A 25,933-nucleotide genomic window follows, 5' to 3' on the forward strand; every position below is an offset into this window, starting at 1 on the left:
AACTGAATTACTTTGCTGTCTACCTGAAACTATCACAACACTGTAAATCAACTATATTTCAATTTAAAAAAAGAAAAAAATAATTTAGGTATCATTGTTATTTCACTTGTTCTCCCATCATTAGCCACCATATATCTTTCTATTCTACTCACACTTGCCCCATTTTTTGTTTCTCATATTTTCAATATTATACCAATCACATTTTTAAATAGTGCTATAAGGTGAATCGTGTCTCCCCAAAATTTATATGTTGAAATTCTAACCCCCAATATTTCAGAATGTAACTGTATTTGGAGACAAGGTCTTCAAAGAGGCAATTAAGCAAAAATGAGGTCTTTAGGATGGGCCTTAATCCAATGTGACCATTGTCTTTATAAGCAGAGGAAATTTGGACCCAAAGGGAGACACCAGAAACATGTGCAGACAAAAGGACAACCATGTAAAGACAGAGAGAAGGTTGCCATCTACAAGCCAAGGAGAAAGGCCTCAGAAGAAACCAAATCTGCTGACACCTTGATCTTGGACTTCTAGCCTCCCAAATTATGAGAAAATTAATTTCTGTTGTTTAAATGCCTAGTATATTGTTACAGCAGCCCCAGTAAGCTAATACAGATAGTATCCAGGAATATACACAAAATATATAATCATTGCTAGAAGTGTTAAAACTATAGAAAAATGTAAAGATGGAAATAAAAATCACCCATAATTACATCACCTTGAGATTATCCTCATATAAAATGTTTGGTGTATTTTCTTTCAGGCTTTTTTCCTAAGACATGCATTTTTTTTTTCCACAAAATTAACAGCATAATGTACTTATAGTTTTGCATTCTGCTTCTTTTACATAATTATATACATTTTTTACTAAGTCATAAACATTTTGCCAACTTGTTATAATTAAAAATATGTTTTGAAATGAACACATATTCTGTTGAATGAATGTAGCCTAAGCCATTTGCATTTCCCTGTTGGTTAAAATGTAGATTGTTTCCAATTTCTGTCATTTTAAATAACACTGTAATGATCATCTTTGAATATCGGTATTTTTTACTATTTTCTTAGGAGAAACTCTTAAACAAAATAGAGATTGTTTCAAGTTTTTACCAACTTAAATAGCACTTTAATTAACATCTATGAATATAACTGGTAAATTTCTTAGGAAATTAAGGGTTAACTCCATTGCAGACCAGTCTTCATACTATCCTCCACAGGCCTGTTGTTTTACTCCCTCTGCCTGGAAGCACCAGCCAAAATCTCGTCCACTCTCATCTTTCATGAATTTTCCGTGACTGTTATGGCCCATATTAACTTTGAACTCACAGTTATATGTATTTTGTTACCTAACACTTCATTATATACTCTCTTTAAAACACTTTGAACGGGAACTTCCCTGGTGGCACAGTGGTTAAGAATCCACCTGCCAATGCAGGGGACACAGGTTCAAGCCCTGGCCTGGGAAGATCCCACAAGCCACAGAGCAACTAAGCCCATATGCCACAGCTACTGAGCCCACATGCCACAACTACTGAAGCCTGCACACCTAGAGCCCATGCTCCACAACAAGAGAAGCCACTGCAATAAAGAGTCCGCACACCGCAATGAAGAGTAGCCCCCGCTCCCCGCAACTAGAGAAAGCCCGTGCACAGCAACGAAGACCCAATGCAGCCAAAAATAAATAAATAAAATAGATACAACATTAAAGAAATAAAAAATGTTTTTAAAAAATTGAGCAAAGGACTTGAATAAACATTTTTCCAAAGAAGACATACAAATGACCAACAGGTACATGAAAAGGTGCTCAATATCAGTAATCATCAAAGAAATGCAAATCAAACCATAATGAGCTTATCATCTCACACCTGTTAGATGCTATTATCAAAAAGACAAGACATAACAAATGCTGATGAGGATATGGAAAAAAAAGGAACGCCTGTACTCTGCTGGTGGAAATGTAAATTGGTACAGCCACTTTGGAAAACAGTATGGAGGTTCCTCAAAATCTTGAAAATAGAACTACTATATCCAGCAACCCCACTCCTGGGTATTTATCCAAAGGAAATGAAATCTCTATCCCAGAGAGATATCTGCACTTCTATGTTCTCTGCAGCGTTATTTACAATAAGCAAAACACTGAAACAAGTGTCCACTGACAGATGAATGGATAAAGAAAACATGATATTATATATATATATGTATATATATATAATGGAATAGTATTTAACCATAAAAAAGGAGGAAATCTTGTCATCTGCAACAACATGGATGAACATTGAGAGCATTATGCTAAGAGAAACAAGTCAAACATAAAAAGACAAATATGTACGATCTCTCTTGTATGCATAATCTTTAAAAAGCTGAACTCATGGAAATAGAGAGTAGATTGGTTGTTGCCAGGGGCAGGGGATGGGGGGAATAGGTGAAAGTGGTCAAATGGTACAAACTTTCCGTTATAGGGTGAATAAGTTCTGGAGATCTAATTACAGAACGGTGACTATAGTTAACAATATTGTATTATATACTTGAAAGCTGCTAAATGAGTAGATCTTAAAAGTTCTTACCACAAAGAAAAAAAAAACATACCTATGTGAGGTGATGGATGTGTTAACCAACCTTATTGTGATAACAATTTTGCAATATATATATATATATATATATATATATATATATATATAAAATCAACACATTGTACACCTTAAACATATATGTTATATGGCAATTGAATCTCAATAACACGGGGGGGGGGAGATTTTTCTCTTTATCACTGGTTTTCAACCATTTAATCATGATGTGGCTTGGTATGATTTTGTATTTATCCTACTTGTGGTCTGTTGGATCTGTGAATTTATAGTTTTTATCATTTTTTAAAACTTTTAGCCATTATTTCTTCAAATGTTTCCTCTGTCCCTCTCTCCTTGTCCCAGGACTCCAACTACATGTATAATATACCACTTACGATTATCCCACAAGTCACTGAGACTCTGTTTAATTTTTTAGCCTTTTATTTTCCCTGTGCTTTAGTTTGCATGGTTTCCATTGCTAGGTCTTCAAGTTCACTGATCTGTTCTTCTGCATTGTCTAATATGTTGTTAAGCCCAGCCAGTGAATTGTTCATTTTCTGAATATTGTATTTTCCATCTCTATAAGTTTCACCTAGTTTTTTTCATACCTATTTCTCTCATTATGTTAACTTTTTCCCTTAAATCATTGAGCATAGTTACAATAGCTTTTTAAACATCATTTTGTGCTAATTCATCATCTCTGTTATTTCTGGGTCTGTTTATATTGATTTTGCTCCTACTGATTTTTTTACTTCTTTGCATGCCTAGTAATTTTTAATTGGATGATGAACAATGTGAATATTATATTGTTGAGTGTCTAGATTGTATTGTGTTCCTTTAAAGGATGTTCAATTTTGTTTGGAAGTTATGTGCAGATCAGTACCACCTCCACATACCATCATATTGGGGAATTGGCCCTCAACATTGGAATTTTGGACACAAGCAAACATGGCGCAGTGATTAAGAATCCACCTGCCAATGCAGGGGACACAGGTTCAAGCCCTGGCCCAGGAAGATCCCACATGCCACACAGCAACTAAGCTCAAGAGTCACAACTACTAAGCCTGTGCTCTAGAGCCTGCGTGCCACAACTACTGAGCCCACGTGCCACAACTACTGAAGCCCACATGCCTAGAGCCCGTGCTCCGCAACAAGAGAAGCCACTGCAATGAGAAGCCCGCACACCACAACAAAGAGTAGCCCCTCGCGCACAGCAATGAAGACCCAACGCAGCCAAAAATAAAAATAAATAATAAAAGTTTTTAAAAAAGAAAAGCTTAATGAGGGGGAAAAAGTACAAAAGATAGGAGGCTTGTTCCCTGCCTCTAGAAATGTACAATCTAAAAGGAAAAATAGGACCAATTCCCATGAAAAGGCAATAAAAACACACAGAAATATGAGAAATAAGTGCAAACTCATATAAGCAGACCTCGGTTAGCTTTAGTGGTAAGGAAATGCTCTTTTCCCAAGCACAAAAACCTATTCACATAACATTAAAATTTATTTCAGTTATCTACTGCCAGACAACAAAGTACTCCAAAATTCAGTGGCTTAAAACCACAATCATTTTACTTGCTTGTATTTTGCAACTTGGGCAGAGCTGAGCAGAGAAAACAGCCTATCTCTGCACCACATAGAGTCACCCAAAGTAACTACAGTAGAGGCTGAAGAATCCACTTCCATGATGGCCTTCTTCACATGGCTGGAGAGCTGGTGGTGACTGTTGGCTGGGAGCTCAACAGGAGCTGTTAGCCAAGGCCTCAGTGCTCCTCCGTGTGGTTAGGTTGGGCTTTTCACAGCATGGAAGTCTGAGAAGTCAAAATTCCAACACAGTGGCATCTCCCTGAATGTAAAAGTATTGTCTTCTTAAGGCACAGGCCTAAAATGAATTCTAAGGATTAAAGCAAGTCATAGGCCAGCCCAGATTCAAGAGGAGGGAACTATCAGGGGTGCAAAACTGAGAGGAATGATTCATTTGGGGCCACCAGAGTAACAGTCTACCATATGATAGGTTCTTTGGTTTTTGGTTTTTTTGCCAAGTGTTCTGTAGCTGTATATTTGTCATTACTTCTAACTGTATTGATTTTTCAAAGTAATCTTTAAAAAGCTTGTCTACAATGGTGTCCAATATATGTGATTAATAGGTCATACCCCTAATTACCACTAAATCTGTATTATATTTCTTTGCCTTCTGTTTTTACCATTCCTGTCAGGTACATTTATAACCAGCCCAAACTAGCAGTGATTGAAATCGTTTCAGGCTATTGTATCTTTCCCAAACTATACTTTGCTCTTTCAAAAGCATTCTGTAGTTTGAGTCTTCATAGGGGTTCAAATATACTCAACTCCCACCTTTCTTACTTCTTTTTTCTTTGGAGGAGGGGAACTTCACCTCATGTATCTCTAGAAATGCTATCAGTTTTAAGAACCCAAGCAACAGAGACCTACCAGTCTAGACAAAAAAGACCTTCAATTATCTTACATAACAAAATCTGGAGATAGGTGTTTCCAAGCCTGCTGCAGCAGCTCAATGACATCATCAAGTATTCAGGGGTTTTCTATCTTTCCATACAACCATCTTCAGCATGTTAGCTTTTTTTTTTAACTTCTTATTTTATATTGGAGTATAGTTGATTAACAATATTGTTAGTTTCAGGTGTACAGCAAAGTGATTCAGTTATACACATACATTATACATGTATCTATTCTTTTTCAAATTCTTTTCCTATTTAGGCTGTTACATAATACTAGCAGAATTCCCTGTGCTATACAAGTAGGTCTTTGTTGGTTATCCATTTTAAATATAGCAGTGCGTACATGTCAATCTCAAACTCCCTAACGATCCACCTTTCATCTTTAAAGATTTGTCCCCTCAATGTCACAAGATGCTCCTCAACCAACCCCTAAGGAAAGGGAAGGAGAAATATGGAGCCTCCTCTTGAAGCTTTGTCGTTTTATCTGGAAGGAAAATATTCCTAGAAACTGCCTTCCCTCAATTCCTGTCAAACTCCAGACCACTCTCAAATTCCACTGGATCTGCGATTACAGTATTAGCTAGCAACAAGAATCGAACATCACTGGCCAGGACAACCCCACACCAAGGACAGCCAAGGTCGTCTAGAGGGTACCTTTTAGTTTAACAAGTCGCAGGAGAATCACGGACTTTAAAGACAAAATTTCCCAGGTTTACGCAGCCACTAAGGAACGCCGGTGGCGATATGGCTCTGAACTTCTATCTCCCGAAAACACTCTCTGCGCGATCTTGTTAAGGTGGCCCTTTGCAGCTTCTTACCCACTTCAAATATGGTCGTCAAGCTCCAGTCTCCTTTACCTCCTGAGCGTGGCGACAGCTCTGACTTCATGCCCATTTCCAAAAGGGCCTCCTCCCGCGAGGCTGCGGTTCTGAGTGCGCAGACGCGAACGTAAATCCTCTTCCTGGTAAGATGGCGCTGGGGTTGATGTGCGGACGCCGGGAGGTTCTGCGCCTGCTACGGCCCAAGCGTCAGGTAAGGATGCCCCGGAGCCGAGCGCCAGGATGCCACCCTATCCCTGTGACCCGAGCCAGGAATGACTCGTGCTGTGGGCATGAGAAGACGCTGATCTTCTCACCGGGACCTGCGTCTCGTGACCTCGGGTCACATGAGGACGCGGGAGGGTTCCGTTCCCGACTCCGCGGGTTCAGCAGCCTAGTATCGTGGTCTGTTCCTGGGAACAAGCGTAACTCCTTCTAAGGAAACCTCAGCCTCAACCTCTGGGCCCCGGGGTGGGTCTGCGGTAGCTAAGATGCAGGACTCACAGCTTGCAAGCCTTCAGGGTCGCAGTCTGAGCGCGGGGAGTAGAATGTGCTCACCTGTGGTAGCTGGCTGCCTGTCTGGGGCGGGGGGGCGCGGGGGGAGACGGTGAGCATAATGAGCGACTTCACCCAGTAAAAGGATTCCATCTTCCTTTTACCCACTCAGTTCCACAGCGTTGCAGGGCCCTGCCAATGGCCCCGGAAAGCGCTGACAGCGGGGCTCCGGTTCCCAGCCGGCCGCTGCTGCGGGCACCCGCACTATGTCCTCCTCGCGGCCCCAGGCCCCCGGGGCCTCAGTACCTCTGCCACCTCTTTTGCAGAAGCCCAGGTAAGAGACGTTTTGTTCCTTGCAGTGTTAGGAGTGGTGCTTCTTTCTGATTTGTTTTTATTTTGCTTTGACTAGGGGGAGGGGAATGTGGAGCAGAGTTCTTGTCCGCATTCCACCCAACTCGCGAAATGATGGCATCTCTGCTTGGGATAGATTTTCAGATCAGTGGGGAAATTATTGAGAGCACAGGAGGAAAGATTTAAGTTATATACTAGGCGTTGTTTGCCAGAATGGTGGCAAGCCACTGATGGTGGTATGAGACGTGATTCTGTGTATTAGAAAAATTATAACTTGCATATCAAGTGTGGACAAAGAATGTCACCTGCTATATCAGTAAACAAAGGATGTTGTGGCCTTCAGCCACTGCAGCCACCCCCAACCGTGCACCCTGAGGGAATTCAGGATGGAGAAACAAAACTGGCCCTAGACAGTTAAGGTACATATCAAAGTAATGATTTCAATAAGCCCGAAGTCTTGCGTATTACCATACTTAGAAAAGCACTAGGGCTTCCCTGGTGGCGCAGTGGTTGAGAGTCCGCTTGCCAATGCAGAGGACATGGGTTCGTGCCCTGGTCCGAGAAGATCCCGCGTGCCGCGAAGCGGCTGGGCCCGTGAGCCATGGACGCTGAGTCTGCGCGTCCGGAGCCTGTGCTCGGCAACGGGAGAGGTCACAGCAGTGAGAGGCCCACGTACCGCAAAAAAAAAAAAAAAAAAAAGCACTAAATTCATTATCTTGAGACATCTGGGTTTTATTTAATTAGTAATTTTTTGGTGTTTGACTACCTGGTTTTTTTGGTTTGTTTTGCTTTGTTTGCAAAAACTCCTTTACATCCTGGCTCCTCCCTTACCTCTTTGGAACATCCCTCAGAGCTGAGAGGTTGTATCCTGGGCTTACGTCCTCAGTAATGCCCCAAATAACACACAGTTCTCAACGTTTAGGTCATGCATTTTTTTTCAGTCATAGCCTGGGCTACCAACAAAGGGACCCAGAGCAGAGTTTTCCCCTTCACCTGAAATCTGAGGAACTGGAGCCTTGGTACCAGCAGAGGCCTCTTGTACCCATCTGCCTCCTCAGAGAGTCCAGACAAATTTTGGTGAGTCTCTCCTGGTTCTTGGATCTCCCACTTATTGTTTGATGATCCTGAGTTTTATTTGGCAGTGTCTAACAGGCATCTGGCTGTGCAGTTGAAAGATACTGGGAGTTACTCAGTTGAGACACTCAGAGTGGTCTGGACTGGGTGATTAGCTGAGAAGCTGGCCTAACCTTTTTTCAGAAAGCTAGCCTCCAATTAACACCCTGCCAGGTTTCTGTGCTTATATTTACAAGTAGGTACTTAATTGGGAATTAAAGGAGACCTTGCCCTGAAAATGGCCAATATGGGCTCTTTTTTTTTTTTTTTTTTTTTCCTTTGGTACGCGGGCCTCTCACTGCTGTGGCCTCTCCCTTAGCGGAGCACAGGCTCCGGACGTGCAGGCTCAGCGGCCATGGCTTACGGACCCAGCTGCTCCGCAGCATGTGGGATCTTCCTGGACCGGGACACGAACCCGTGTCCCCTGCATCGGCAGGCAGACTCTCAACCACTGCGCCACCAGGGGGGCCCATGGGCTCTTTTTATTTTATATGCAGTTAAGCTAGAGAAAGCCAGCTTGATAAAACATCTTTTCGGTATTCTGACCTTACAAAGAAACAAAAGCCCTTCTAGGGAACTTTCGTTTTTCTGTCTTTGAAATGTAAACGTTCTACCTAGTGTGTGTGTGTGTGTGTGTGTGTGTGTGTGAAGAAACAAAAGCCCTTCTAGGGAACTTTCGTTTTTCTGTCTTTGAAATGTAAACGTTCTACCTTGTGTGTGTGTGTGTGTGTGTGTGTGTGTGTGTGAAGTTGGTCTTTGCCATCCGGAAAGTACATGTATGGTGTGCATTTGGCAGCCAGTTGAATAGACTGAGATTCTGAGCAGTCTTGTCTGACTGCGCCAGCTCTCAGGGACTTCAGTCATCTTAATCTTCGGTGTGTCAGCCTATATAACAAAGACCTTTAATTTCTTAGACTGCTTTTTAGGAGTAAACTTTCTAGATCTGTGAAGGCTACATCCTTTGCACTCTGTTGTGGGGATGCTTCTTGCATCTTATCGGTTTGAGTTGTAATTAAAATACCACCTATCAATAGCCATTGGATCCTTTAAATTGGAAAAACTTCTAAATTGGTAAATTTTTAGAGAGCTGTCATTATAAACAGCTGTTTTATTGGTACCTATAAAAAATAAATTAGAAGGTGGATACACACACACACAATAGTTAACCTTAAAACTCCCTTTGGTTTAAAAAAACGGTTTGGGAAACCTTATTTGTGGTCTCTGCTTCCCTTCAGAGGGTCTTACAGATGCAAAACATTGACGATAATGTTAATGAGGCTGATTAACAGGGAGGTTAAAAAAGATGAAGGGAAAATCTAGAGTCTTCCCAACAGGTGGAAATTTTAAAGGAACTCATCCCAAATGGATAAAGAAATCTTTAGATGGCTATTAAGAAATGAGATAAATAAAACGGATGTTAATAGGGTTAAAACAAAAGGTTTTGATACAACACTACCTAAGATTGGATGGACCAACGTTATTGGTCCCCAACATTAAAGGGCCCCAAACGAGTCCACTCTTATTTACTTACCACAGTGTAATGTGTGTGTGTGGGTGTGTGTGTATATATACTTTTTCCCCCCTTCTAAAAGCTATAAGAAACTTACACTGCGATACCTGACCAGCAATTGCTTGGGGCCACAGGCCAATTGATCAAGTTAAAAGATTGACAAAAGAGCCTGAGTCCCTTGGCTCAACCTCTTACTGGGGACCCCAGAGCCTTTTATACAAAAATAGATTAAATGATTGGGATAAAAGGGAAGTTTCTGGACTCCTTTTTAGACCAAGGCTTGTTGATAGGATCCTAATGGAAACTAAAGTTAAAGGTTTAGAAGTTGATAGACTTGAGATAAAAATATTTAAATGGACTTTATGTAAGAGGGTTACATCACTTTTGCCTAATTATATTGTAGGATAGATATTATGTCTCACTGGGAAATGCTTCCCCAGCCTGGTATTATAAGACAGGGCATATAAATCTGCCCCTCAGACAATATTAATTAAGCATACTAAAGGAAACCAGTAGGGTTACCAGAGCCCGAACAATACAAAGTAAAAACTGAGAGCTAATATTCCAGGGTTAATGAAAATAGTAATAGAGGTTTGCTCTGGGTCTAACTGGTGCACTCAGAAAGGGGGCCTTTGTTGAATGCCTTGTCCAAACATTTGAAGACATGATAAATTGAACCCTAAGAACTCTTGGTTTTCAGTTTAGTCAGAAATCTCAGTGATATTAAAAAAACAAAGAAAATATAGTTGGGCAAATCAATCTTTTAGTATCATTTAGGCAACTAACCAGTTCTTTGGGGAATTAAAAGCAAATGTCTGTCTTGAAAATCTCTACAAATCAGAAATGTAAATTCAACCCACAAACACCAGAGCCTGAGCCTAATTAGCTCAATCAGGTAAAACCTGAAACCAAAGAGGAAGGGCCTTTTAAAATTCAAACCAGTGGAAAGGTTCCCTCACCCAAAATCCAGTTCATACCCTCCTTAGGGTTTATCAAGGAGAAATACAAATCTTTTTTTTTAAAACATCTTTATTGGAGTATAATTGCTTTACAATGGTGTGTTAGTTTCTGCTTTATAGCAAAGTGAATCAGTTATACATACACATATGTTCCCATATCTCTTCCCTCTTGCATCTCCCTCCCTCCCACCCTCCCTATCCTACCCCTCTAGGCGGTCACAAAGCACCGAGCTGATCTCCCTGTGCTATGCGGCTGCTTCCCACTAGCTATCTATTTTACATTTGGTAGTGTGTATTTGTCCATGCCACTCTCTCACTTTGTCCCAGCTTACCCTTCCCCCTCCCCATATCCTCAAGTCCATTCTCTAGTAGGTCTGTGTCTTTATTCCCGTCTTGCCCCTAGGTTCTTCATGACCTTTTTTTTTCCCTTAGATTCCATATATATGTGTTAGCATACGGTATTTGTTTTTTCTCTTTCTGACTGACTTCACTCTGTATGACAGACTCTGGGTCAATCCACCTCACTACAAATAACTCAATTTCGTTTCTTTTTATGGCTGAGTAATATCCCATTGTATATATGTGCCACGTCTTCTTTATCCAGTCATCTGTTGATGGACACTTAGGTTGCTTCCATGTCCTGGCTATTGTAAATAGAGCTGCAGTGAACATTGTGGTACATGACTCTTTTTGAATTATGGTTTTCTCAGGGTATATGCCCAGCAGTGGGATTGTTGGGTGGTATGGTAGTTCTATTTTTAGTTTTTTAAGGAACCTCCATACTGTTCTTCACAGTGGCTGTATCAGTTTACATTCCCACCAACAGTGCAAGAGGGTTCCCTTTTCTCCCCACCCTCTCCAGCATTTATTGTCTGTAGATTTTTTGATGATAGCCATTCTGACCGGTGTGAGATGATATCTCATTGTAGTTTTGGTTTGCATTTCTCTAATGATTAATGATGTTGAGCATTCTTTCATGTGTTTGTTGGCAATCTGTATATCTTCTTTGGAGAAATGTCTATTTAGGTCTTCTGCCCATTTTTGGATTGGGTTGTTTGTTTTTTTGATATTGAGCTGCATGAGCTGCTTGTAAATTTTGGAGATTAATCCTTTGTCAGTTGCTTCATTTGCAAATATTTTCTCCCATTCTGAGGGTTATCTTTTGGTCTTGTTTATGGTTTCCTTTGCTGTGCAAAAGCTTTGAAGTTTCATTAGGTTCATTTGTTTTTGTTTTTATTTCCATTTCTCTAGGAGGTGGGTCAAAAAGGTCTTGCTGTGATTTATGTCATAGAGAAATACAAATCTTAAGTCTTTTCCACAAATAGCAAAGCCTTAGTCCTCTGAGCAAATGAATTTAATTTATTCCAATTGTTATTTATAAGCTAGTAAGTTTATATATATTGTAATGCCTGATTCATAGCTAAGTCTTTTAAGTGAAACTGTGAGATCTTTAGTTTTGTCTGTTTACGTGTGTGTAGACATTATACATATGAGATGTCACTACCTCTGGGTATACTCCCTAAATTTATAAAAGACCTCTATTTAACTGACTTAAAAGTAAATGCTTACAAATTAAATATTTCTAAATATAAAGGAAACTGGCGGAATGAATTTCGGGTTCATGTGATTTAGGAAATATTCAATATTAAATTAATATCTGGTGTTAAAGCTAGTTTAAAATTGCTGGTTTAATCAATATAGACATGTCTTTTATTGTACCTAGGTTTACTGAAGGTCAGTAAGTTCATGTTATTTCTGTTGCATAGTTGTCAGCAAGAAAAAAAATTAACTTGGTGATATTTTTATAAGTTATAAAACCCACAAGCCACAGGGTGCAGCAGAAGAAAAGAAAAGGTAAATGAGGTACGAATTGTCAACTGAAAAGAAATACACAACCTAAGAGTTGAGAATTGTGTTTTATTTGGGGCATTACTGAGGGCTTAACTAGGATACAGCCTCTCAGCTCTGAGGGACTGTTCCAGAGAGGTAAGGGAGGAACCAGGGTATATAGGAGTTTTGCAAAAAAAGCCAAAACAAAACAAGTAGTCGGAACATCGAAAGATTACTCTTAATTAAAGAAAAACCAGATGTCTCAAGTTAATGAGTTTAGTACTTTTCTATGTAACAAAAGATGCAAGAGTCTGGGCTTTTGGGGTGGGGGGAGTGCTTATTGAAATCATTCCTTTGATGTGCACCTTAACTATCTAGGGCCAGTATTCTGTTTTTCTCCATCCTGAATCCCCTCAGGTTGCACCCTTGCAGGTGGCTGCAGTGGCTGATGGCCCCAACATCCTTTGTTTGCTGATATGACAGGCAACATTCTTTGTCCTCAGTGCCTCCTCTTGGTTATAAATTAGATCAATGTTTTTGAGAGGCATTCCATGACCAATTTTGTCCCACATTGCTAGCAAGACACATTCCTAGATCAGGGGAAGATTCTGTTTATAGGCCAATGTGTTGATTTTTGGATTAGGCCCTGTTCATAATCTAAAATTCTCTGGATCACCTGTCTTACTCGTCTCTTAGGATCCAGGAAATATTTTCCCTTATCTAGAGTTGCACTATTACAGTTATTCTATGTAGAATTACATATATGGTCAACTGTCTCAAGACTTTTAGCCATGGTTACACATTGTTAATACAAGAGACAATCTTATAAAATAGACAGGAGGACCTCCCTGGTGGTCCAGTGGTTAAGACTCCATGCTTCCAGTGCAGGGGACGCAGGTTTGATCCTTGGTCGGGGAACTAAGATCCTGCATGCCACATGACGCGGCCAAAAATAAAAATAAAATAGACAGGATACGTACTATAGCTAGTAACGTTAATCAGATCATAGTACAGCAGAGAGAAACACAAGGCATAAACAATTTGGAAACAGAGAACAAATTAAAATAATGATTAGTATAAATAGTTGTAATCTGGTCACAATAAACAATCAAGTCAGGACTTCCCTGGTTGCGCAGTGGTTAAGAATCCACTTGTCAATGCAGGGGACATGGGTTTGAGCCCTGGTGTGGGAAGATCCCACATGCCGCGGAGCAACTAAGCCCGTGCACCACAACTACTGGGCCTGCGCACTAGAACCCGTGAGCCACAACTGCTGAGCCCACGTGCCATAACTACTAAAGCCCACGCACCTAGAGCCTCCTCAATGAGAAGCCCGTGCACCACAACAAAGAGTGGCCCCCGCTCGCCGCAACTAGAGAAAGCCCATGCACAGCAACGAAGACCCAATGCAGCCAAAAATAAATAAATTTATTTAAAAAAAAAAACAAACCATCAAGTCCACAGGAGAGAGCCAGCTGGAGAAGCCAAATTCTGGATGGATCAGGTAGAAAGATAAATGTTTCATCTTTGTTTACAAATGTATACTTTATTAACTTGCTTTAGATCATAGCCTAAGAAGAAAGGTTTCCTGGAAAACAAAGATTAAAAGCCAGTATATTTCAGAAAATTATAAATGATATTTATCAGTTCATTCAGTCCCATGTAATTAATTGCTGTTGATCTGGATGAAGTCATCACATTTTTCATTAGAGTTTTGTAATTTCTTACCCAAGTCAGTGGTATGATCTAAAAGTTATCAGAAACTTACATTTGTCAAAAAGTTCTTTTTATTTATTTATTTATTTTGACCACGCCGCATATCATATGGGATCTTAGTTCCCTGACCAGAGATCGAACCTGCGCCCCCTGCAGTGGAAGCCCGGAGTCTTAACCACTGGACCACCAGGGAAGTCCCAGAAAGTTCTTTTTATGAATCTTATTGAAGATCTTCATTTTATAAAAGCTCCAGAGTAAAACAGTGGTTGTCTATAAACCACAAAAGACTTAAAATGGCATGGTTAAAGATCTGGTTACAATAGATAGCTAGTGGGAAGCAGCTGCATAGCACAGGGAGATCAGCTCCGTGCTTTGTGACCACCTAGAGGGGTGGGATAGGGAGGGTGGGAGGGAGGGAGACGGAAGAGGGAAGAGATGTGGGAACATATGTATACCGTGTAACTGATTCACTTTGTTATACAGCAGAAACTAACACACCATTGTAAAGCAATTATACTCCAATAAAGATGTTAAAAAGAAAAAAATCTGATTACAATGTAATTGACAAGAAACTTGGATATTTCTGTGATGTACAGCATTTTAAGATAATAACTAGAATTATGACTGATAACATTATGCCAGGAATTTTAGGAATTCCATATAAATTTTGGAATAGCTATATTAATGACATTTACCCATAAAATATAACCTAAGGTTTGTCTCCAATCAGTTGACAGTATTTCTCAAGTAATTTAAACTTACCAAATAAGCCAACGTTTAAATTTGTCTCTGAGATGCCTCAGGGTTTCTTTGAAGCATCCCAGAGTTAGCTGGAGGTTAAAATAACTTTAGTTAGAATTTGTTACTTGTAAGCTTGTCAAAAATATCAAAAAGGTTTCAAAACACATGGTCACATAGTATCATAGGTCACTGTGAAACAATACTTATTCACTTAACCAAAGTGACAAAAGATTTCAAAAACAAGTACAGATCATTTAGAGTATGAACCAGATTTTGAGTGAGGGAGCCTTTCTAGCAGTTTGAGGTTTAAAAGGCCTTTTTCTCCTTTTTCCTTGGTTTCAGATTTTACCTGATTGAGCTAATTAGGCTCAGCCTCAAGCCATTGTGAGCTGTATTTATATTTTTGATTTGTAGAGATTTGCAAGACAAAGACAGTTGCTTTTAATTCTCCAAAGAACTGGTTTGCCGCTTAAATGATATTAAAAGCTTGATTTGCCCAACTGTATTTTCTTTTATTTGCTTTTTTATATCACTGAGAAGATTTCCAACTAAACTGAAATTCATGAGTTCTATGTTCTAGAATTTTAGGGTTTAACTTAACCATGCCTTTAAAAGCTGGCATAAGACATTCAACAAAAGTCCTCTTTCTGAGTTCACAAGTTAAATCCAGAGCAAAATCTCTATTATTTTTTTTATTAGCCCTTGAATATTGCTCCCAGTTTTTATTTTATATTGTGCAGGCCCAGGTAACCCTGTTGGTTTCCTTTAGTGTGTTTAGTTATATTTCCTGAGGGGCAGATTTATATGCCCTGTGTTATATCGGGCAATATATACATGTCTTTCCCATAATATAATTAGGCAAAAGACATGTAACGATCTTATATAAAGCTCATTTACTACCAATGTTTATAAACTTTTGTCTCCATTCTTTTAACTTTTATACCTTTAACTTTAGTTTCTGTTAGGACCCCATCAACAAACCTTGGTCTTATAAGGAGTGCAGAAACCTTTCTTTTTATGCTGACCATATAAAATAGTATTTTTGTATAAAAGGCACTGGGGCACTTCCCTCGTGGTCCAGTGGTTGAAAATCTGCCTTCCAGTGCAGGGGACGTGGGTTCGATCCTTGTTCGGGGAACTAAGATCCTACATGCCATGGGGCAACTAAGCCCATGTGCCACAACTAGAGAGCCCGCAAGCCATAGCTACTGAGCCAATGCGCCACAGCTAGAGAGAGGCCCACGCACCGTAACGCAGATCCTGCGTTGTTGCGACCAAGACCTGATGCAGCCAAATAAATAAATAAAAATTTAAAAAAAAATAAAAGGCACTGGGGTTCCCAGTGAGGGGCTGAGCCAAGGGACTCAGACCCTTTGTAAATCTTTTTTTTTTTTTTTTTTAATATTTATTTATGTTGCCACATACGAGATCTTCGTTGCAGCATGTGGGATCTAGTTCCCTGACCAGGGATGGAACCCGGGCCCCCTGCACTGGGAGTGTGGAGTCTTAGCCACTGGACCACCAGGGAAATCCCTGTCAATCTTTTAATTTGACTAATTGGCCTATATGTTGCCCCAAGTAATTGTTGGTCAGATATCTCAATGAAATTTTCTTCCAGCCTTTTAAACATACATTTTTTTTTTTAATTGGGATAAATAGAGCAGACTTGTTTGGGGCCCCTTAATGTTGAAGATCAATGGGAATCCCTAAAGGGGGCTAAAGCCCATCCAACTTTAGGTAGTATTGTACCAAAACCTTTTGTTTTAGTCCCATTAATGTCCATTTTATTTATTCCATTTCTTAAAAACCATCTAGAGACTTCTTATCTTTTGGGACAAGTTCCTTTAAAATTTCCACCTTGTTGGGAAAAAGTCTCTAGACCTTCCCTTCAGTTTTTTCTTATTTCCCTGTTAATGAACCTAATTAACATTATTGATTTTTATTTTTTTTTAGCATCTATAACACCCATTGAGGGGAAGCAGAGACCAGGAATAAGGCTTCCCAAGCCAGTTTTTTGTTTGGTTTAACTAAAGGAGTTCTTAGGTTAACCATTATATATATTTTTCCACCTTCTAATTTGGTTTTTCCATGGGTCCCGATAAAACAGCTGTTTATAACGAGACTCTCTAAAGATTTACCGATTTAGAGTTTTTCCAATTTAAAAGACCTGTCATCTGGCCATTAAAATTGTGATTCAGACCAACAGGAGGAAAGAAGCATCCCCACAAGAGAGTGCGAAGGATGCCACCTAACCAAGATACAGAAGGTTTACTCCCAAAAATAGCCCAAGAAAGTAAAGGCCTTTGTTGTACAGGCTGACGCAGCAAAAGTTAAAATGGCAAAAAGCCCCTGAGAGTTTGCACAGTCCGGAAAAAGACTGCTCAGAATCTCAGTCTGTTCAGTTGGCTGCAGAATATATGTACCTTCTGGATGGCAGAGACCAAGTTCTCACAAAACACAACACACATACGCGCACTCGCACACTTAAGAGGATCAAGTAGAACATTTACATCTCAGACACTGGGAGAGACTTGCAAGTTCCCCCAGAAGGGCTTTTATTTCTTTAAGGTCAGAATTCTGAAAAGATGGTTTATCAAGCTGCTTTCTCTAACTTAACTGCGTATGCAGTAAAAGAGCCCCAGGGCTCCCCTGGTGGTCCTTCCTCGCTTCTACTACAGGGGGTGTGGGTTTGATCCCTGGTCCGGGAAGTTCGCATGCCATGAGATGCAGCAAGAAAAAAAAAGCCCCATTTGGGCTATTTTCAGGGCAAGATTTCCTTTAATTCCCAATTAAGTGAGTACTTGTAAGTATAAGTTTTGTACATACATAGACTTGGTGAGAGTGTTTAATTGGAGGCAAAGATGTTAGGCCAGCCTCTCACCTCATCACCCAGTCCAGGCTCCTTATTGTCTCAACTGAGCAACTCCCAGTCTTTCCACCTGGTTTCCCCAGTAGCTTTCAACTGGGCAGTTAGACACTGCCAGATAAAACTCAGGATCATCAACCAATAATCAGGAGATCCAAGAATCACCCAAATTCGTCTGGACCCTCCAAGGAGGCAGACAGGCCCAAGAGGCCTCTGCTGGTACCAGGCCCTGGATCCTCTTAGAGTTCGGGCAAAGGAGAGAGTTCTGCTCTGGGTCCCTTCGTGGTCACCAAAATTGTTGACTGAAAAAAAATGCACAACCTAAAAGTTGAGAATTATGTTTTATTCAGTGGTCTTGCTGAGGACTTAAGCCAGAAGACTACCTCTGAGATAGCTCCGAGGGACTACTCTGAAGAGGTAAGGGAGGAGCCAGGATATGTAGGAATTTTGCAAAAACAACCAGGTAGTCAGAACATCAAAAGATTAGTGTTACAAGCCAGACATCTCAAGTGAATGAGTTTAGTACTTTTCTATGTGTGGAATGATTTAAGAGTCTAGGCTTGTTGAAATCATTCCTTTGATATGCACCTTAACTGTATAGCACCAGTATTGTTTTTCTCCATCCTGAATCCCCTCAGGGTATACAGTTGAGGGTGGCTGATTGGCTTGATGGCTGCAGCATCCTTTATTTACTGATATGGCAGGCAACATTCTTCATCCAGGCGATCCAGAGAATTTTAGATTATCAACAGGGCCTGATCCAAAAATTAGCAAATTGAGTAGCCTATCAGCAGAATCTTTGCCTGATCTACGAATCAGCCTTCCTAGTGCCATGGGACAGAATTGGTCATGAAATGCCTCCCAATTGTTGGTCCAGTTTATGACCTAGAAGGAGGTGCTGAGGACAAAGAATGTCACCTGCCTTATCACTAAACAAAGGATGTTGGGACCATCAGCCACTGCAGTCACCCCCAACAGTGCACCCTGAGGGAAGTCAGGATGGAGAAACAATACTGGCCCTAGATAGTTAAGGTACAAATCAAAGGAATGATTTCAATAAACCCAAATTCTGGTGTCTTTCCATACCTAGAAAAGCACTAAATTCATTAACCTGAGACATCTGGTTTTTATTTAATTAGCAGTGATTTTTTGTGTTTGACTACCTGGCTTTTGGGGTTGTTTTTTTGTTCGTTTGCAAAACCTCATCTACATCCTGGCTTCTCCCTTACCTCTTTGGAACAGTCCCTCAGAGCTGAGAGGCTTTGTCCTGCACTTAAGTCCTCAGTAATGCCCCAAATAACACACAGTTCTCAACTTTTAGGTCGTGCTTTTTTTTTTTCAGTTGACACAATTTATAATTGTATATCTTTGATTATAACTTGTATATCCCTGATTTCATGGACATTAGTATTTCTCAGGATGAGACCAAGTAGATATTTTTGATCTTAAAAACTGAGTTGTTTAAAGAAAAATTATAATAGTTTCAGTGTATGCAGAATCGTGCCAGTGATACTCAAATGACTGAAGTTTGGAAAATTCACAAGAAATAACTTCCCAACATGAAGGAGAATCATGAAGTCTTATTTTGAGTAACTTGTCTTTCTGCCTAGAGGGGAAAAATAAAATATCCTTTCTTAAAAAATATGAGTGGGAATATTTATTTAGAATAAGAAATCTTTACAAAGTAATGGTTTTTAAAAGCTGACAGATACCACAAGCATTACAAAATCCAGGAATATTATGTATTTTTTAATTGACTTCCGGGCATAAAATGTTCTTTTTAAGCTTTGAATTCTATGACAGTGTAGGCTACCCTGGGAGAACAAGAAACAGGGAGTCAAGAGAGTACCCCAGTATTGGTTATAATAAGAGGGACCTCGATTTCTATGGGTGTGTCCCTCCCTCCCCGAATATAACGTCTGGCTTTTTTTTTTTTTTCTCCTTTTTCCCCACAGGTTCAGGCCCCTCCGGTCATTCCTGCAACTCCCGCACCTACAGCAGTACCTGAGGTGGCTTCTGGAGACACTGCAGATATCATCCTGGCTGCTGCAGAACAGAGCTTCACTGAGCTTGGGCTGGGGTCATACACCCCAGTGGGACTGATCCAGAACTTACTGGAATTTATGCATGTTAACCTAGGCCTACCTTGGTGGGGGGCCATTGCTGCATGTAAGGGGGATATATCTTGTACAACAGTAGAGGAAGTGGGGGCTTAGGGTTCGAACTTTATTTATTTATTTTTGGCTGTGTTGGGTCTTCATTGCTGCACGCGGGCTTTCTCTAGTTGCGGCGAGCGGGAGCTACTCTTCACTGAGGTGCGCGGTCTTCTCATTGCGGTGGCTTCTCTTGTTGTGGAGCACGGGCTCTAGGCACGTGGGCTTCAGTAGTTGTGGCATGCAGGCTCAGTAGTTGTGGCTCACGGGCTCTGGAGTGCAGGCTCAGTAGTTGTGGCGCACGGGCTTAGTTGCTCCACAGCATGTGGGATCTCCCCAGACCAGGGCTCGAACCCGTGTCCCCTGCATTGGCATGTGGATTCTTAACCACTGTGCCACCAGGGAAGCCCTGTCCCTTGGCTTTTGCGACAATCTTCGTAGATTTTCTTCCTGTCTTTCTGACCACACCCCCCCATCTCCATTGCTCAGTACTCTACCTGCCCCTTTAGTGCTGGGATTCCAGGTTCCATCCTTAGCTCCCTTCTCTGTCCACTTCACACCATTCATCATAATGTTGATAAAGCCTAAACCTGTATCTCCCCCTGGTCTCTTCTCAGCCCAGGCCCACTTGCCTACCCACAGATACCATCAACTAAATAAATATTTGTTGAAATGATCAAGAAATGTGAAGTGTAAGAAAAGAAATAGGAGGGAGCTAAAGCAGTAGGCCACCAGATTACCTCCTACTGCAGGCATTTCTAGGACAGTGGCTTTCAAACTTCATTCCTGCGGGCCCCAGAGTTCTGTAAAAGTGTTTCTGAGCAAAGCAAAGGCCAGAGCTTGAACAATCCTATAGTCAGACTACCTCCTCACCCAGGGCAGCTTGATTTTATTTGTTACGTATATTGGGGTTACACTTAGAGTTGGGGAAAAAAGGGGGCCACTGATCATAGAAAAGTTTGGAAACCACTGATCTACAAAAGTGGCTTCTGTCACCTTTTTGTTCAAGAAAACAAGATTCCTGGTCATTTGCCTAGAGAAGTTAATGCCAGACTTTTGACATCAAAGCAGAAGACTGAGCCTCAAAGGAACTAAGTCATACCCGTACCCTTTGTTTTGGGGCCCTTTGGGCACGAGTCACAGGGTGGAAAAGTCTGGGCTAAGAGACCCTTTCAGTGAGGACCTAAAAACCTTCAGCCTTTTAGCTGCAGAATGGCTTGAATTTCACTCCAGTCTTAGTTCGTGTTTTCCAGGTACAGTCCTTGCCCGCTGCCTGGTGTTTCCTCTCATCGTGAAGGGCCAGCGAGAGGCAGCTAACATCCACAACCACTTGCCAGAGATTCAGAAGTTTTCCGCTCGAATCAGAGAGGCCAAGTTGACAGGAAACCATACTGAATGTGAGTCAGTTGCAGAATGAGCATGGGTGAGGACCACATTTGCGCTTGCCCTGACATTCAGCTCAGGTTGGGGGAACAGCCTAAATCAGGAGTTGCTACAGTTGGGCGAGTTCTAAGATTTACCTGCTTCTTAGGCCTAATGCTTCCAGTGACTGGCCAGGGTCAGTTAGAAATCTCGTGGGCCAGGTGATGAGGATGGTCACCTCCTCCAACCTAGCTGTTAGCCCAGCTGTTAGCTTCCACTCCCTTCACAGTTTACAGGGCCTCCTCGGAGATGACGTTCTACCAGAAAAAGCATGATATTAAACTCTTTAGGCCTCTCATTCTACCTCTGACTCAGGTGAGCAAAAAACATTTCCCTTCTTTAACTTCATCAGAACCAATCAGATTACTCCTCTGTGTTTCCCATGCCCTGGACCCCCCAAAAAAGCATGTGGTGGTGATACTATGCTACATGGGTTTCAGTAATGGAGTAATTAAAATGTCCCTTCTACTAAAGGGTCCTGACACTGTTTATCCTGTGTCATAGGCCCCGATCTTCATCTCCTTTTTCATTGCCTTGAGAGAAATGGCTAACCTTCCTGTGCCCAGCCTGCAGACAGGTGGCCTCTGGTGGTTCCAGGATCTCACACTATCTGACCCCACTTACATGTTACCTCTGGTGGTCACTGCTACAATGTGGGGTGTCCTTGAGGTAAGCCCAGGTTCGCCGAGTGCCAGGCCTGCAGAATGGGGAGTGAGGGGAAAGTAGTTATATAGAACGGTCATTCTTCACTCCCTAGAGAAAGAGAGTTGATGGGTAAGAAATCTGAGCCACATTCAACTAAAATTGCCATGCATTTACTGTTCTTCCCCTGCTTTTTTTTTTTTTTTTGCAGCTAGGTGCTGAAACTGGCGTTCAAAGTTCTGACCTTCAGTGGATGAGAAATGTTATCAGATTGATGCCCCTGGCAGTCTTGCCCATAACTATCCATTTCCCCTCGGTAAGTAATATCTCAGGGGCTGGCTCCAAGTCTCCCGGCAAGCTGCCCAGGGACGCAGCTTCTGAGTACCTTCTCTTCCTTCTCATCCAGGCAGTGTTCATGTACTGGCTCTCCTCCAACATATTTTCCCTGGGCCAGGTGGCCTGCCTCCGTATTCCAGCTGTACGCACTGTACTTAAAATCCCCCAGCGTGTTGTGCATGACTCAGACAAATTACCTCCCCGGGAAGGCTTCATAAAGAGCTTCAAAAGAGGTAAGGGCCTGTCCTCCGTGAATAGGAACTGGGGAGAGTGGCCTAGAAGTGGGTACAGGACCAAACTGCCTTACTCCTTTTTACACAGGCTGGAAGAATGCCGAAATGGCACATCAGCTACAGGAGCGTGAACGACGCATGCAGAATCACTTGGAGCTAGCAGCCAGGGGTAAATAACCCTTGCAGGCTAAATTCTGTCATTTGTTTCTTCCTTTCCTTTGTTCATTGAGATTGGTTTTCTCCTTCCCACAGGTCCCTTACGACAGACCTTTACCCACAACCCTCTGCTACAGCATGGAAAGAATGGACCTCCCAACACCCCCAACAGCAGCAACAAACCAAAGTCAAAGCATCCCTGGAGTGACACACTTGGCTGAATCCTCTTCCCTGCTCATACTGTCAGGAACTCTCTCTCTTGAGAGACTCAGCCTTAGAACAAAAACTGATGCTGGGTCCTTGCCCCAGACCTAGAAACTGTGGGACATGTTGATGTTCATTTTAAAAGTGGATTCCACTACAGACTTTTCCACCTAAGTGTAAAAGAACACTGGGGAGCCAAGTGATCTTCCCATCCGCTGAGTTAGTAAACTTCAGTACTACATGCTACTCCCTGGCACTTATTAAACAGGGAAATGGACTGAGTGCTTCAGAGAAAAGAATAGGTTGGGTGGTGATTGTTCTTGTTGGCCCATGCTCTTAGGAGGCGTCTCAGTGTTGTAACCTGGCATTAAGGGCTTAGATGTGTTGTCCCGTCCGTACTTGCTTTGTGGTCATAGGTATGTGTGGTAAGTGGAGACTGTATCTGGAGGAACCACATTCATTTACCCCAAGATTACATATGAAATATCCTTCAAGAAGTAGATATGGTTAAGTTTTTAGTGATAATTAAGAGGAAGTTGATAAAGCTCTTATCGAACAACCTAGCATTTTGCTACAGCAGCTTAGGTGTTCTCTTGTGTAGAGACTGGTTGCATCAGCCTTCAGCAACTGGCTCAAGAGGGAAGAAATACTTAGATCCTTTCAAGCATAAGATTGCTTTTAGTCTTCCTGCCAGGCTAATGGGAGCTGTCCTTGAGACACTATATAAAAATGAAGCCAGGGGCTTCCCTGGTGGTGCAGTGGTTGAGAATCTGCCTGCTAATGCAGGGGACACGGGTTCGAGCCCTGGTCTGGGAGGATCCCACATGCCACGGAGCAACTAGGCCCGTGAGCCACAACTATTGAGCCTGCGCGTGTGGAGCCTGTGCTCCGCAACAAGAGAGGCCACGATAGTTGAGAGGCCCGCGCACCGCGATGAAGAGTGGCCACCGCTCACTGCAGCTAGAGAAAGCCCTCGCACAGAAACGAAGACCCAACACAGCCAAAAATAAATTAATTTTTTTAAAAATGAGGCCATTCAGAGCTCAGGAACATACCCTTTTATTGTCCAGCACCTTTGACAGTCTGACGTCTCTCTAAAGGAGACGGGAAGTTTGGAGCATTATTGGGTCTTTCAGTGGGAAAGAGGAGTGGGCAGGCACACTGGAGGTGAGTGGATGTCTTAACACATGGGAATGTGCCACTGGACCATCCAAGCCCACACCTGGCATGCTCCCCATCATAGTCTGCTTTATTGTCCCTTTAAAAGAAATACGGAACAATATGTAGCAAAGCAAATAAATTACTCTCCATCTCTCAGAAAGCAAGTTCAGAGGTTGTTGAAGCTGCCTAAGAGGCTTCTGGACAGACGCCTCCAAAGAAGTGAGCTTTTCAGCTTCCTTGGCTCCAGCCAGTAGGAGATGAGGCCCCTGCTGCCCACATCTCAGGATTCCTTGGGGTGTTTAGTTAGACTTGGGATCTTGTTGCTTGGGCATCTCTCCTCCATCTTCCAAATCCATCTCTGCAGCAACTGACATACATAGGACCTGGAGATACCACGTGGCAGATGCTACAAAGAGAAGTTTGAGTCAAAACAGAAGAGGTCAACTGGGCTGAGGTCAGGTGGCACTGAATGGGGCTGGGCCCGAGGGGACAATTACAGTTAAGCCTCAACAACAGGTAGGAGCTATGGCGAAGGTGATTTGGGAGACTAGATTTGCAGAAAAAGCCAAAAAAAAACAAAAACAGGCTGTACAATAGCTGAGCCGACTTGAGGATCCAAGGCTTACCCACAATCCTGCGGAGGCAAAGAGGTCGTTTGTGTTCTGGCACTCTGATGATGAAGAAGTAGAAGGGCAAGCCTGAGAGGGCGATGCCGATGCCGATGAGGGAGTTGATGGTATCGCTGTAGAGTGGAACAGCCACCAGGAAGATGGTGCAGAAGCAGAAAACAATGGGGAAGAAGAGGCTGAGCTAAGGGCACAGAAGAAACAAGTGGAGGTTAGACAGCTCAGGGTGGACAGCCAAGAAAACCCCACGTGTGAACAGCAGAGCACTGAGTGCTCTTGTCACCCCCTTCCTCTCAACTCGGAACCACCGTCAAGTTCCAGGCAAAGGTTTCTGAATAAATGTAAGAATCTCCTGGAGTGGGTGCAGCAGAGGTGGGATGGAGAGGTCCTACCTTGAGAGGACGAGGCCTATCAGGCTCCTTCCAGCGCAGATAAAGCTGACCCACGATAGAGAGCCCCACGAAGAACCAGTAGCTGAAGCTGTAGTAGTTAATGAGCTGGAAGATGTCCTCCACACACAAGTAGATCAGCGCCATGAGACCCTGCAGGCACAAGCCCACATCAGCTCCTCTCAAGGCCTGTCATGCAAGGCACTTGCCAGTCCCCTTTACCTCCCACAACTCCACCCCCTTGTCAAGTCCTCAGTCTCCCCAACTGTCCTTTTCTGTTCCCACCCCGTTTACCACCTTAGTTTCAACACCTCGCTCCTTTCCTATTAAGTCAGTAGCCTTTTTCAGCCCATTCTTCAAACCCTTGCCAGGTTAATCCTCTGTACGGCACAGCTCAAAACAGTTCCTCAAATAGCTTTTGCCCCAGAGCCTCTCCAGAATGGCTCCAACATACAATTCCAGCTTTTACCTCCTGCTACCCAACTCCACACTGCTTAACCTGCGGACTTTCTGATGCTGTTTCTCTCAGCCTAAAGCCCATCCATCGCTACCATTTGCAACCCTAACCTTAAAAATCCACTTCAAATTCACTTTCTCCAGGAAGTCTTTCCTTGTTCGCCCTCTACCCCCACAGTGACCATTTCTTCCCTTCAACACTACATCACTGTCTGCCACGGCAGTCGTTACAGTGTATTCCATGAACTTTATGCCTCATCCTGGGCCAGAGGAGGTCACCATTCCTTAGAGAATACGGATTCTTTCAAGAACTACTGCAGTAGGCACTTCCCTGGTGGTCCAGTGGGTAAGACTCCACGCTCCCAATGCAGGGGGCCCGGGTTCGATCCCTGGGTAAGACGCTCCCAATGCAGGGGGCCCGGGTTCGATCCCTGGTCTCAGAACTAGATCTCACATGCATGCCGCAACCAAGGGTCCGCATGCCACAACAAAGACAGCACAGCCAAAATAAATTAAAAAGAAAACACTGCAGCAGTTATAGCACAGTGCCTTGCCCACAGTGGATGGTCCATCAACAGTTTTTCTATTAGAATCTTCTTTAGAGCTTCTGGGGAGCTAAGAACAGTTGTATCTACTGCTACTAAAGTTCCCCCACAATCTGGCTTTCAGCCCCAGTCTTGAGACCACTTACATTGAAGAGCAGAGCCGGCACTGGTGTGAACCG

At 42.4% G+C, this 25,933-nt stretch overlaps 2 protein-coding genes across 2 annotated transcripts in view; one reads left to right on the forward strand and one right to left on the reverse strand.

Moving 5' to 3' along the window:
- The first annotated feature begins 1,020 nt into the window (after nt 1-1,020).
- Nucleotides 1,021-23,077, forward strand: OXA1L (OXA1L mitochondrial inner membrane insertase). Its single transcript, XM_007449521.1, is given in 12 exon segments — nt 1,021-1,040; nt 5,843-5,898; nt 5,901-6,064; nt 6,518-6,679; nt 19,387-19,600; nt 20,838-20,981; nt 21,236-21,321; nt 21,511-21,675; nt 21,860-21,964; nt 22,055-22,217; nt 22,306-22,386; nt 22,470-23,077. Coding segments are annotated over 12 exon segments (1,485 nt in total). The 3' UTR covers nt 22,595-23,077.
- Nucleotides 23,078-23,623: 546 nt separating this feature from the next.
- SLC7A7 (solute carrier family 7 member 7) overlaps nt 23,624-25,933 on the reverse strand; it is a 28,559-nt gene continuing 26,249 nt past the window's right edge. Inside the window, 4 exon segments of the mRNA XM_007449522.1 lie at nt 23,624-24,144; nt 24,365-24,548; nt 24,757-24,906; nt 25,901-25,933. The exon segment at nt 25,901-25,933 is cut by the window's right edge and continues 6 nt beyond it. Of these exon segments, the coding sequence (XP_007449584.1) occupies nt 24,038-24,144; nt 24,365-24,548; nt 24,757-24,906; nt 25,901-25,933 (474 nt within the window). The 3' untranslated portion in view covers nt 23,624-24,037.

This window comes from Lipotes vexillifer, unplaced genomic scaffold (genome assembly GCF_000442215.2).
Source record: "Lipotes vexillifer unplaced genomic scaffold, Lipotes_vexillifer_v1.1 scaffold1093, whole genome shotgun sequence".
Classification (NCBI taxonomy): Eukaryota; Metazoa; Chordata; class Mammalia; order Artiodactyla; family Lipotidae; genus Lipotes; species Lipotes vexillifer.